The sequence below is a fragment of the Choloepus didactylus genome, chromosome 15, assembly GCF_015220235.1.
Source record: "Choloepus didactylus isolate mChoDid1 chromosome 15, mChoDid1.pri, whole genome shotgun sequence".
NCBI classification, from domain to species: Eukaryota; Metazoa; Chordata; class Mammalia; order Pilosa; family Megalonychidae; genus Choloepus; species Choloepus didactylus.
In genome coordinates, this window is record NC_051321.1 from 70,600,110 (window position 1) to 70,614,914 (window position 14,805).

Sequence of the window (14,805 nt, forward strand, 5' to 3'; positions counted from 1 at the left end):
GCGGGCATCCGACCTCATACCCTGTTAAGCCGGGAACGCTGTTACCAGGACTCAAGATGGCCACCGCATCCGCTAGCCAGCTCACTAGCCCGCGCGCCACAGCGAGCCGGCACGAGACTGGTAGGCGGCTCGCTGTCGCCCGCCGCGCTAGGGGAAGATATCCCACCAGGCTGGGGGCAGAGCGCCCGCCTCCCTTCGGCGGCGACCAATCGGGGCGCCGGGCCGGCTCGGCTGGGGCCGGCCGCGCGCGGGGCATGTGAGGACGTGCTCCCTGTCGCTGAGTGCCAGAGCAGAGGAGCAGTTGCTGTGGTGCTTGCTGCTGCGGGTGCAGGCGCGGATCATCGGACGCGGGCGCGGTTACGTAGGGCGGGAAGGTGAAGCCATGACTGCCATCAGGTAACGAGAGAGGGCGGCAGCCTAAACTGTTCACTTGCGGGGCGTTCGTCGCCCGTCCGCCTGAGAACTGTCGCTACTTCTTCTGGTTGGTGTGCAGCTTCTCATTGCCCCCGGACCCCCTCATGTTGGTGGTTCTCCCTGCACTTTTTATTTGGTCACATTTGCTGTCCTCAGAAGTTTTTGGGTCTGTGGCACATGGCTGAGCCCTGTTAGTAGCCACTTCACGGAGGTAACCCTCGCCCAGATTTCCAGGGTTTGAAGCTTGCTTGTGTGTGTAGAGGGTTTCTCATGGAAAAAAAAAATGTAGCTGTCCATTCCCCCCGGGGTGCCCCAGGGCCAGAGAGAATGTGACATGTGCCCCGTGTGTGTCCCTGCCCGCATGGTATGCCACGTGACAACTTCACGGTGGTTATGATCCGACCTGCAAAATAGACCCTTTCCTGACGTAGGTAGGTTGCCCCCAGGTTGTGAAATTGTACGTCCTTAAAAATGTTTGCTTATGAAGGGAATTAGTACTTTGGTGCCATCTGTTTGCCTACTTTTATTTGAGTGTCACAAGTGAGATGAGTTTTGAGAGATTTGATGAAAGTAGTAAAACAGAAACTTGCCCCAAGGCTCTTCCAGACATTTGAAGTTTCTTTTTTTGTTAATAGCACAGGATAATGGGCCTGTCCATTTTCTGCATTGTCTCAACTGAATGTTTAACTTATGCTTCTTCAATCATTTACAGAAAGAGAGATAAATGGCCTTATGTTACCCAGTGTTCTTACCTGGCTCTTTTAAAGTAGACCTTGGCCTTGGCTGTTCCAAAGAAAGAGCCAGCCAGCCGCCCCCCCAGGCCAAATGTGAAAAGGAACAGTAAGTTAATTTTTTGGTCTGTGAGCTTCCGGGGGCTTAAGTCCTGGTGATTTAACAGCTTCTTAATGGTAATTTTGACTACATAACATTTAAGAGAGAACTTTTGAACCTAACCTTCAGGTAAGATAAGCTGAATTTGGATACAGTCTCTCCTTAGATTGTATCATTCTATACTAATATAGACAAAGAATAACTATTTTATTTCATTATGAGGAAAGAGATAGGATGATAGCATATGATTTCAGGCACTGAAACTTGGAGACCCACAGGGAAAGATTTTGCAGTAAATCCTATTGGGGCATATAAATGTAACTTTTAAAACTAACAGTATTTTAGATGCATTAGGATTGTGCTGTTAAATCAAGAGTTAACCCCCTCTCACCATTTCCACTCTCATTCATGTCTCAGCAGTCTGTTATTAAAGGTAGCTGCTAATTATAATTAGGCTGTGGGTCAAATGCTTTCTATGTTAAGAATCAGCTTTTATGTGGACCTGGTGATCATTGACCATCATCTTGCTGGCTTCACTGAATGGAGAAGCACCCAAGTCTAAAGCTTCTGCTGTTTAGTAAGTAACAGCAGTATGTCTTGTAATGTAGATGTTGAATGGTTGTTTTCAAAAGGCTGATTTAAAGGTTGGCACTAGCCTTATCTAACCTATTATGAAAGGACAAATAACTGCTAGTAAAGTTACATTTACGTTTGTTTCTTCAAGCTTCAGTCTGAATTTTACATAGTCTTGAGTAGAAAAAAGATTGCTAGATGTTGTCTACTGCAGCTATCCATTTTACACCTGAAGAAGCTGGGACTAAGAAAAGTGGAGGGCCTTGTGGCAGAGTTAGGACCCTAAACCAGATCTCCACAATCCTGTGCTCTGCATGCTGCCTTCATGGTATGATATGCTAACTGTCTGGAGGAAGCTGCTTCTGTGGACAAAAATGTGTAGTTAAATATTGTGAGAGACAACTATAGTAACTCCAGCTTTCCTTCAGTCTTCCAAGGCACTTAATAACTTAGGCTCAGGAGAAGACAGGGAGACTACTGAGGCAAGATGAGGCAATTTTATATGGTGACAGTTTTTAATAAGTTGGCAATTCTACAAATACCAGCCAGTCCCCAGTGAGGACTGCCTTTAATGCAGTTGTGCCATACTTTTAGTTTTGCAAGAGGGTGATAATTCACATGCAGGTACCACAGTTGTGATGTTAGGCATGCCCCCATTTTTCCCTCAATCTAACAGTAACCCATCAAGTAGGTTTTATTGGTCCTCTTTTACTGATGAGAGAGATCAAAGTCACAAGTTTTCAAAATCTGATTCCATGTTCCATGTTTTTGATTTTTCCCCATACTTAAAATAATTGTTGCTAAATATAGTAATATGTGATTCTTTGCAATGTCTATGAATGAGTGTAGGATTGGAAAATGAGGACTAGTAGGAAGTCAACATACCTGGGTTTTAATTGAGGGTCTTTTTCTGAGTTACTGAGCTTCCTTTTCTCTTCATTCTGCTCTGGACATCTTTTTAATGAAATATTCAGTGATGATGATACTAATATATATCCCAGAGTGTTGTTGGGTAGACGTGAAAATGCTTTTACATTTTAAGGCATTTTATAAATGCCATATGCTCATCTTACTAAAAAGCACTTTGAATCCCCTAGAGAAAAGTATCATCTGAAAAGAAATGCCTGACGCACAGATTTTTAAACAGGAAACAAACTTGCCTGTCTGATTTCCTCAGGGAAATTTTACAGTTAGGGAGACTAAAGCCCAGAGATACTGCTGCTTGTTCAAGTTCACATAAATAGTTGCATATCTTGAACTAGAACCCAGAGGTCCAGAATCCTGTTCCAATGTCCTTTCCAGTGTAGCATTCAACTATCAGTTATTCCTTATGATTTAAAACAAAGCGTTTCTTAAAAAACTTAACATATTTAGAATGTATTTGGCTGTAGATATTGTCTTTTTGACTTTCATCATTTGTATTCTACTCTACTACATCATTATTGGAGGGTCTAAAGTTATAGTTTCTAAAACCAGTTACCCTCGAAGAATACCTTTTATCCTTTTCTTTGTTATGTGTATCAGATTCCAGCTGGTCTTTATTTGGGAAATAATGGTACATATTTGAGAAATTGAAGCTTTTTTATAATTTTTAATTGGTAATCCAGTAGGAAAGTTGAAGCCTGAGTTAAATTCAGGACACACGTGAGAATACAGGTTGTCAAACTGAAAAGAGGGTCTTAGAGAACGTTTTTATGCGTTTTCTTTCTCTAGTGGACCTTGAGGCCCAAAGTGAAGTGATACGTCCTTGTTACAGTGGTAGAGCCCAGGGTATAACTTAGATCTTACTCTTACTTTATGCAGTTTCCACTGAATAACATTATTTCAAAATAGCTCTCTGAATATTGCCTTGTTTTCGTTACACCAATGTCTAGTCTGGTTTTAGGCATTGGTTACAGCTTGGGTTTGGGCCAGCGAAGACTGGGAAAATGAAGTGGAAGGAGAGGAGGAGTCTTTGCTGTAAAGCTGAGTAAATATATTTCAGCTTTATTCTTTGGCCTGCATAGACAGGTCAGGTTTGGTCTATGACTTTTCTGGGATTTGGGACATGACTGTTCCCTACATGATATTCTGGAACCACTTCTGTGGTTTAGGCCTACTTTGGAAAGTTTATGTGGGCCGTGGGTGGGGTCCTGGGATGTTTTTCTTCTAACATTCAGGACTTTTTGAGGTGCATCCAATAGAATCTGCCAAGCCACTCAAAATGGAGGGCATTCATATGGAAACTGAAAGCTGGCTAAGATCCAAACTGCCTTTATTGAGTTGGTTTCTTTGGAGCCCCGAAACAGAATTTTCAAACTCGTTTCAAGACTGGTGTCTTTCCTAACAACTAAATTTCAGAAAATGGCACAAACTTTTTATGATATGGGGCTTCTAACTGAGGCAAATGAGCTTTGAAAATAAAATGAAATTGTTTCAGTTTTGAAATAATTTGAACTAAAACAGCAGTCTTTCAGAGAACTGTGCAATGTTGTCCGCTGTTAATGCTCATATTTATAAATAGGTCATCTTTGTTTGAAAAAGCATACAAGGTTTTCTGACTCCCAATCTTTCTAGCCACAGTATTGCTACATTAAGCTGAACTGTCACAGAAAAAACATGAACCAAAATGTCTTGACTGAATGTTAACCATTTTCTGTAACATTAGTTAACTATCATGTCTCTTTACTTCTATATACCTCCTTGGTTAAAAAAAATTTTTTTTAAAAAGCTGTAATAAAGCAAAGTATGGACTTTTATCTCTTAGATAACAAAGCTAACATAAAATAGAATGACCATATGTCCCAGTTTGCCAAGGACATTCCCAGATCATTCCTGTTATCCTGACATAATTATTAATAGCTACTCCTTTAATTTCAAAAATGTCCTGTTTGACTGACAAATTATCTGGTCACCTACTTAACACACTATGATAATTCTGTTATATTAGGTTTTGGTTGGTGAAATGTTATTTGAAGTAGGTTAGTAAGATAATGAAATATTAGCCTGTTTTGGCTAGATTTGGATATTTGCAGGTTATGTAACTTTTCTGAACATCTGTCTATTCATAGGTAAAACAGATAATAACTACTCCACAGGGTTATTGTGAGATTTATTAGGAGGTAAGTTGTAAAAATGCTTTATAAACTGCAAATTGCTGCATAGTGTTAGTCATTATTATGTCGGACCTGTGATCCTGAAAATTGAATTTAAATGAATAATTTTATCTACTTCAGAGGATATCACTATTTAATGGAGCATAGACAATCCTTTGGAAGCGTTTTGTTGTAAAGGGAATCACGGAAATAATGGTAGTTGGAAATACATGTGGGGTTGAGGTATTTTTGTGGGGGTATTCCAGTTTGCCAATGCTGCCAGGATGCAAAACACCAGAAATGGATTGGCTTTTATAAAAGGGGGTTTATTTGGTCACACAGTTACAGTTTTAAGGCCATAAAGTTTCCAAGGTAAGGCATCAAGAATTGGGTGCCTTTACTGGAGGATGGCCAATGATGTCCAGAAAACCTCTGTTAGCTGGGACGGCACGTGGCTGAAGTCTGCTCTGGAGTTCTGGTTTCAAAATGGCTTTCTCCCAGGACATTCCTCTCTAGGCTTCAGCTTCTCTCCAAAATGTCACTCTAAGTTGCTCTTGGGGCATTTGTCCTCTCAGCTTCTCCGGAGCAAAAGTCTGCTTTCAAAGGCTGTCTCCAAAATGTCTCTGTAAACTGCAGTTCGTCTCTCAGCTCCTGTGCATTCTTCAAAGTGTCCCTCTTGGCTGTAGCAAGCTCCCTCCTTCTGTCTGAGCTTATGTAGTGCTCCAGTAAACTAATCAAGGCCCATGCTAAATGGGCAGGGGCACACCTCCAGGGAAATTATCTATTCAGAGTTAACACCTACAGTTGGGTGGGTTGCATCTCCATGGAAACACTCAAAGAATTACAATCTAATCAACACTAATACTTCTACCTACACAAGAGTGCATCAAAGATAATGGCATTTTGGGGGACATAATACATTCAAATTGGCACATTTTCCAATACAGAGGGAAAAATAGATGATGCTGGACAGAGAGATGGGGTCAGTATCCTTGACTATGTAAGAAGGGATAGGATCTAGCATACAAATAGAGGCATTGGCCTCAGATAGCCTCAGGGACACAAGCATTACCCTATTCTGTTTACTCTTTTAAAAAATTTTAATAATATATTATGCAATACAATTTACATACAATGTAATTTACATTATAATAGAATTTGCATAGTGAAATACACAGATCTTAAAAGCTCAATGAATTTTGACAAATATATATGCTTATATAAACAATTCCCAGGTCAAGACACCAAAAAATCTTCCTCTACCCAGCAAGTTCCCTCCTGCCCCTTTTAAATCAGCTCTTCCCTGCCCACCCAAGCAACCATTTTCTGACTTTTATCACCATAGATTAATTTTGCCTATTCTAGAAATTCCTGTAAATGGAATCATACAGTAAGTACTTTTTTGTGTCTTGTTACTTTTGCTCAATGTAATTGTTACCGGAGCCTTGTTGGCACCCGGAGGTGAACTCTGGTGCAGGTTCATTTTCTTGTCTTAAGAAAGAATTCAGGGACAAGAGGAATAGTAGCAAGCAGGAAAGTTTATTTGAAAGAGCAGGCGCACATAGGGAAATAGCAAAGGTTGGTAAGAAGGAACATATGCTTGAGAGGTCAGTGTAGACAGGCCCCAAAAGAGGGGACACACCCGGTTGAGCCCTGTCCATGTTTTATATGTTAGCCTGTTGCTATGCTTTAGGCCAGAGAATTTCCACCCCCTGCCCCACTCCCACCCCTTGCCAAACCCCTCCTTTTCCTCCATCTGGCTATCTCAGCCGATTCTGGGAATTAGGGGTCTGGTTTTCCTTCCACCCAGCCCCGCCTTTCTCCCTCTGCCTGTCTGCCTGTCAGCTGGTTCTGAGAATAAGGGTTTGGTTTTCCTTTTGCTTGGCCCCCTCCTTCCTGCTCTCCATCTGGCTATCTTGACGATGGCTTGATGCTGACACTCCATTTGAACTGACTGATGCCCCTGGCCTGCCCAGAGTGCCCTATTCTAGCCTGCCTCATAATAATATTGAGATTCATTCATTTTGATGTGTGTATCGGTTTATTCCTTTTTATTGCTGAGTCATAGCCATTGTATGGACACAGTAATGATTCTCCTATTGATGTACTTTGGGATTTTAGCTATTGTGAATAAAGCTGCTATGGACATTCTTTCTTTTTTTTTTTAATTCATTTTTGAGATATATTCACATACCATGCAGTCATACAAAACAAAGCATACATTCAATTGTTTCCACTACCATTATATAGTTGTGCATTCATCACCAAAATTAGTTTATGACATTTTCATTACCACACACACAAAAATAATAAGAATAAAAATTAAAGTGAAAAAGAACAATGAAAGTAAAAAAGAACACTGGGTGCTTTTTTTTTTTTTCCTTCCCGCGTTTTTCTACTCATCCATCCATAAACTAGACAAAGGGGAATGTGGTCCATATGGTTTTCCCTATCACATTGTCACCCCTCATAAGCTACATTTTTATACAATTGTTTTCAAGATTCATGGGTTCTGGGTTGTAATTTGATGGTTTCAGGTATTTACTGCCAACTATTCCAATTCATTAGAACCTAAAAAAGGGTTGTCTATATTGTGCATAAGAGTGCCCACCAGAGTGACCTCTCAGCTCCTTTTGGAATCTCTCTGCCACTGAAGCTTATTTCATTTCCTTTCACATCCCCCTTTTGGTCAAGAAGATGTTCTCCATCCCATGATGCCGGATCTAGATTCCTCCCCAGGAGTCATATTCCACTTTGCCAGGGAGATTCACTCCCCTGGGTGTCAGATCCCACATAAGGGGGAGGGCAGTGATTTCACCTTTCAAGTTGGCTTAGTTAGAGAGAGAGGGCCACATCTGAGTAACAAAGTGGAATTCGGGAGGAAGCTCTTTAGGCACAATTATAGGCAGGCCTAGCCTCTCCGTTGCAGCAACAGTCTTGCTAAGGGCAAGTCCCATGGTAGTGGGCTCAGCCCATCAAACCACCAGTTCCCTATGTCTGTGAGCACATCAGCAACCATCGAGGTGGGGAAGCCCAACACCCCTGTGTTCTCCACCAGCTCCTCAAGGGGGCTATGCATATTTTTTCATTTTTTTAAAATTAGCTCGTTTTTTTTTTAATCAACTATATAAAATTTTTTTTTTTAAAAATACAGTAAAAAAACATTTCAAACAAACAATAACAAGGGAGTAAGGAAAAACAACTAACCTAAGATAACTACTTTATTTCCCACGTGTTCCTACTCTACCCTAAGAAAATAACCTAATATAGCAACATTTCTGTGAACTGTTTCCTACCATACCCATCAGAAATTAACAGACCATAGTTATTCCTGGGCATTCCCAGAACGTTAAATTTACACATGATAGCTTATCTGTTCTTATTGGGTTATCATTCCCCCTTTCTTAATTGCTCTCTATCACTAGTTCCCCTACATTCTACACTATAAAACCATTTGTTTTACATTTTTCAGTGTTCACATTAGTTGTAGCATGTAATATTTCTTTTTTGTGCCTGGCTTATTTTGCTCAGCATTACGTCTTCAGGGTTCATCCATGCTGTCGTAAGTTTCACGACATCGTTCCTTACTGCTGCATAGTATTCCATCGTGTGTATATACCACATTTTATTTATCCACTCATCTGTTGAAGGACATTTGGGTTGCTTCCATCTCTTGGCAATTGTGAATAATGCTGCTATGAACATTGGCACGCAGATATCTGTTCGTGTCACTGCTTTCAGATCTTCCGGGTATATACTGAGAAGTGCAATCGCTGGATTGAAGGGTAACTCTATATCTAGTTTTCTGAGGAACTGCCAGACTGACTTCCAGAGTGGCTGAACTATTATACAGTCCTACCAACACTGAATAAGAATTCCAATTTCTCCACATCCTCTCCAGCATTTGTAGTTTCCTGTTTGTCTAATGGCAGCCATTCTAATTGGTGTGAGATGGTATCTCACTGTGGTCTTAATTTGCATCTCTCTAGTAGCTAGTGAAGCTGAACATTTTTTCATGTGTTTCTTGACCATTTGTATTTCCTCTTCAGAGAACAGTTTTTTCATAACTTTTGCCCATTTTATAATTGGGCTGTCTGTACTATTGTCATTGAGCTGTAGGATTTCTTTATATATGCAAGATATCAGTCTTTTGTCAGATACATGGTTTCCAAAAATTTTTTCCCATTGAGTTGGCTGCCTCTTCACCTTTTTGACAAATTCCTTTGAGGTACAGAAACTTCTAAGCTCGAGGAGTTCCCATTTATCTATTTTTTCTTTTGTTGCTTGTGCTTTGGGTGTAAAGTCTAGGAAGTGGCCACCTAATACAAGGTCTTCAAAATGTTTCCCTACATTATCTTCTAGGAGTTTTATGGTTGTCTTTTATATTGAGATCGTTGATCCATTTTGAGTTAATTTTTGTGTAAGGTGTGAGGTAGGGGTCCTCTTTCATTCTTTTGGATATGGATATCCAACTCTCCCAGTCCCGTTTGTTGAAAAAACTGTTATGTCCCTGTTCAGTGGCTTTGGGGGCCTTATCAAAGATCAGTTGGCCATAGATCTGGGGGTCTATCTCTGAATTCTCAATTCAATTCCATTGATCAATATGTCTTTCTTTGTGCCAGTACCATGCTGTTTTGACAACTGTGGCTTTATAATAAGCTTCAAAGTCAGGGAGTGTAAGTTCTCCCACTTCGTTTTTCTTTTTTAGAGTGTTTTTAGCAATTTGAGGCATCTTCCCTTTCCAAATAAATTTGATAACTAGCTTTTCCAAGTCTGCAAAGTAGGTTTTTGGAATTTTGATAGGGATTGCATTGAATCTGTAGATGAGTTTGGGTAGAATTGACTTCTTAATGACATTTAGCCTTCCTATCCATGAACGTGGAGTATTTTTCCATCTTTTAAGGTCCCCTTCTATTTCTTTTAGTAGAGTTGTGTAGTTTTCTTTGTATTGGTCTTTTACATCTTTGGTTAAGTTTATTCCTAGGTACTTGATTTTTTTTTAGTTGCTATTGAAAATGTTATCTTTTTCTTGAATGTCTCTTCAATTGTTCATTTCTAGCATATAGAAACATTACTGACTTATGTGCATTAATCTTGTATCCCGCTACTTTGCTAAATTTGTTTATTAGCTCTAATAACTATATTGTTGATTTCTCAGGGTTTTCCAGAAATTTGATGATATCATCTGCAGACAATGACAGTTTTACTTCTTCCTTTCCAATTGGGATGCCTCTTATTTCTTTGTCTTGCCAGATTGCCCTGGCTAGCACTTCTAGCACAATGTTGAATAACAGTGGTGACAGCGGGCATCCTTGTTTCGTTCCTGATCTTAGAGGGAAGGCTTTCAGTCTCTCACCATTGAGTACTATGCTGGCTGTGGGATTTTCATATATGCTCTTTATCATATTGAGGAAGTTTCCTTCAATTCCTACCTTTTGAAGTGTTTTTATCAAAAAGGGATGTTGGATTTTTTTGAATGTTTTTTTCAGCATCTATTGAGTTGATCGTTTGATTTTTCTCTTTTGATTTGTTGATGTGTTGTAATACATTGATTGATTTTTCTTGTGTTGAACCATCCTTGCATGCCTGGAATGAACCCCACTTGGTCATGGTGTATGATTTTTTTAATGTGTCTTTGGATTAGATTTGCAATTATTTTGTTGAGAATTTTCGCATCTATATTTATTAGGGAGATAGGCCTGTAGTTTTCCTTTTTTTGTAGCATCTTTGCCTGGTTTTTATATTAGGTTGATGTTAGCTTCATAAAATGAGTTAGGTAGTGTTCCATTTTCTTTGATGTTTTGAAAGAGTTTAAGTAAGATTGGTGTCAGTTCTTTCTGGAAAGTTTGGTAGAATTCCCCTGTGAAGCCATCTGGCCCTGGGCATTTATTTGCAGGAAGCTTTTTGATGACTGATTGGATCTCTTTGCTTGTGATTGGTTGGTTGAGGCCTTCTGTATCTTCTCTGGTCAGTCTAGGTTGTTCCTATGTTTCCAGGAAATTGTCCATTTCCTCTACATTATCCAGTTTGTTGCCATACAGTTGTTCATAGTATCCTCTTATAATTTTTTTAATTTCTTCAGGATCTGCAGTAATGTCAGCTTATTCATTATTTTGTTTATATGGGTCTTCTCTCTTTTTGATTTTGTCAGTCTACCTAGGGGCTTGTGAATCTTGTTGATCTTCTCAAAGAACCAACTTTTAGTGTTATTTATTCTCTCTATTGTTTTTTTTGTTCTCTATGTCATTTATTTCTGTTTTAATCCTTGTTATTTCTTTTCTTCTACTTGGTTTTAGGATTGGTTTGCCATTTATTTTCTATCTTCTTCAGTTGATCCATTATTTCTGTGATTTTAGGTCTTTCTTCCTTTTTAAAGTATGCATTTAGTGCCATAAATTTCCCCCTCAGTACCGCTTTTGCTGCATCCCATAGGTTTTGGTATGTTGTGTTCTCATTTTCATTTGTTACTATATATTTAGCAACTTCTCTTGCTATTTCTTCTTTAACCCACTGATTGTTTAGGAGCATGTTGTGTAACCTCCAGGTATCTGTAAATTTTCTAAGTCTCTGATGGTTATTGACTTCTAATTGTATTCCATTGTGGTCAGAGAATGTGCTTTGAATAATTTCAATCTTTTTTAAATTTATTGAGGCTTGTCTTATGTCCCAGCATATGATCTATTCTGGAGAAAGTTCCGTAAGCACTAGAGAAGAATGTGTATCTTGGTGATTTGGGAGATATTGTTCTATAAATGTCTGTTAAATCCAATTTATTTATCAGATAGTTTAGGTTTTCTATTTCCTTATTGGCCTTCTGTCTGGCTGATCTATCTATAGGAGAGAGTGTTGTGTTGAAGTCTCCCACAATTATTGTGGAAACATCAATTGTTTCCTTTAGTTTTGTCAATTTTGTCTCATGTATTTTGTGGCACCTTGATTGGGTGCATGAACATTTATGATTGTTATTTCTTCTTGTAGAATTGCCCCTTTTATTAGTATGTAGAGGCCTTCTTTGTCTCTCATAACATCCTTGCATTTAAAGCCTATTTTGTCCGAGATTAATATTGCCACTCCTGCTTTCTTTTGGCTGTAGCTTGCATGAAATATTTTTTTCCATCCTTTCACTTGCAATTTCTTTGTGTCCCTGTGTCTAAGATGAGTCTCTTGTATTCAACATATTGATGGTTCATTTTTTTGGATCCATTCTGCCAATCTATATCTTTTGGGGAGTTTAATCCATTTTCAGTCAGTGTTATTACTGTGAAGGCATTTCTTGAATTAGCCATCCTATCCTTTGGTTTATGTTTGTCGGATGTATTTTTTCCCTCTCTCTCTTAATGTCCTTTAATGTACCCATACTGAATCTCTTTAGCACTGAAACTTTCTCTGTGTCTCTCTCTCCTTTCTTTGTTTCTCTGTTGGTAGGGCTCTCTTTAGTATCTCAAGTAGGGCAGGTCTCTTGTTAGCAAATTCTCTCAGCATTTGTTTGTCTGTGAAGAATTTAAGCTCTCCCTCAAATTTGAAGGACAGCTTTGCTGGATAAGGAATTCCTGGTTGGCAGTTTTTCTCTCCCAGAATTTTAAATATGTCATGCCACTGCCTTCTTGCCTCCATGGTGGCTGCTGAGTAGTCACTACTTAGTCTTATGCTGTTTCCTTTGTATATGGTGAATTGCTTTTCTATTGCTGCTTTCAGAACTTGCTCCTTCTCTTCAGTATTTGAGAGTCTGATCAGAATATGTCTTGGAGTGGTTTTATTTGGATTTATTCTATTTGGAGTTCGCTGGGCATTTATGATTTGTGTATTGATGGTGTTTAGAAGATTTGGGAAGTTTTCCCCAACAATTTCTTTGAATACTCTTCCTAGACCTTTACCCTTCTCTTCCTGTTCTGGAACTGCTATGAACATTCTTGTGTTAAATACCTAAGAGTGAAATTGCTGTGTTCTAGGGTAATGTATGTTGAACAGAAGCCACTAAAGTGTTTTCCAAAATGTAAAACTTAACACATTTTACATTCCCACCAGCGTTGTTATGAGAGTTCCAGTGGTTCTACATCCTTGCAATGTTTGTCTTTTTGATTTTAACCATTCTGCTGGGTGTGTAGGGTATTTCATTGCGGTTTTAATTTGCATTTCTTTTATTACTAATGATGTGCTTTTGCAATTTTTTGATGGCTAATGATGTGTCATTTGTTTATCAAGGCTGACCCAACCATGGCATCTGCATTTCTTGCTGCCAGTTTGCTAAGGTAGTTTACATTTTGAAAAAGTGTGAAAGGCACAGCCAGATTACTCCTTGCAGCTTATAGTGAAATAAGAGAGGAAAGAGATAAACTGAGGGTTAAACTGTTAGGCAGAAGGAAACCAGCAATTAATTATTTGGAGAAATTCTTGGCCTATCTGTATAGCTTGCTCTGATATTTGGGCCAAAAGTGGCTCTATCAGGGGCTTCACTCCTGGAAAGTGACTGCCCAGAGAACAGGGCTCCATGTGAGGGTTTAGCCAGACAGTCGTTTGTTAAAGAGTGTGTGGCTAAACATGGATCCAGTGAAACATTTCAGTGGAAGTCAGGAGTGGAAATGCAGTTATCCAGGAAAGACGAAAGTTCCTTGTCTGATGGTTTGGACCCACTTGCACTGCACACAAAGCTGGCAAGGTTTTGGCAAAATATATATAAGCAGAACCACTGCCAGCCTGGACCGAAAGGTTAGAGAAGACACAAATTGAAGGAAGAGTGATTTCAAGGGCAGAACCATGGAAGCAAAGGTCTGGACTGAAAAGATATAGGTCCAAGAGAACAGGCCCACTCACATGTGTGGAAAGGGTAGGTCTGCCCTTGTGGTTAAGGCAGTAGCCCCTCTGCCCTGGGGATTGGAGAGGATAGGCCTTATACCACCTTGTTCAGGGAATGTGCCAAAACTTGGCTATGATGGGGCCTTTGCCCCTGTGTTTGCCAAGAGCCGCCATTCAGATGCTTGTAGAGGGAGAGGGTGGGGTCTTCACCCCAGTGTTGTGGTGGGGGAGTGCACATCCACTGGGCAAGTGCTTGGAAGGGGTGGGACTGCTGCTCCAAAAGGCCCTAAAGACAAAACATTGATCCATAGATAATTCTCAGACCTTGAGATCTAGTGGAGTTTGCCCTGCTGGGTTTCAGACTTGTTTGGGACCTGTGACCCCTGTTTTTCTTCCAGTTTCTCCTTTCTGTCCCACCATTGCATATTAGAAACAGATAACTTGTTTTCCAGGTCTGTAGATGGAGAGGAATTTTGCCCCAGGAAGGACCGCACCCATAACTGATTTTGACAAGACTTTATACTTAACATTGTTCTAAAATGGCTTAAGGTTTTGGAATGTTGTGATGATTGAATGCATTTTGCATGTGGGAAGAACATGTCTTTTTGGGGTCCAGAGGGTGGACTGTTGGGGATTGAATCATGTCCCCCACAAACAGGTCCCAACCCTGGTCCTATGGGTGTGAACCCGTTTGTAAATAGGACCTTAGAAGATGTTTTTGGCTAGGATGTGCCCAAAATGAGTTAATCTAATCTGAGTGAAGTCTTTATAAGCAAAGGAAATTGGGCACTGAAGAAGTCACAGGGAGCAGCCAGAAGTTGGAAGTCAGTAGAACCCGGACGAGAAAGGAGAAGATCTAACATGTGATAGAAAAGCCAAGGATTCGGGATCTCTGGCAGCCAGCCTCAGAACACCAGTCTTTGGGGAGAATGCATTCCCTTGCCGACACCTTGATTTTGGACTTTTCCTGGTCTCAAAACCGTGAGCCAATAAATTCCCGTTGTTTAATCCATTGTATGGTATTTATTTTAGTGACTAGGAAACTAAAACACTGAGATCAGTAATGGAAAGCAGACTTTTTCAAAGTATAAAAACTACCTTCCAACTGTGGTGCTGTTTT

General features: G+C 39.9%; 1 protein-coding gene across 4 annotated transcripts in view; it reads left to right on the plus strand.

Moving 5' to 3' along the window:
* Positions 1–14,805, plus strand: part of ADK (adenosine kinase) — a 559,277-nt gene that overhangs the window by 23,364 nt on the left and 521,108 nt on the right. Inside the window, exon 1 of one of the 4 annotated variants that reach the window (XM_037804923.1) lies at positions 60–396. The exons of 2 other annotated variants lie outside the window; for them this stretch is intronic. In XM_037804923.1, the coding sequence (XP_037660851.1) occupies positions 383–396 (14 nt within the window). In that variant the 5' untranslated portion in view covers positions 60–382. Of the gene's footprint in view, positions 1–59; positions 397–4,913; positions 4,920–14,805 lie in introns of those variants that run through there. One more of the 4 variants, XM_037804924.1, reaches the window with a different exon arrangement.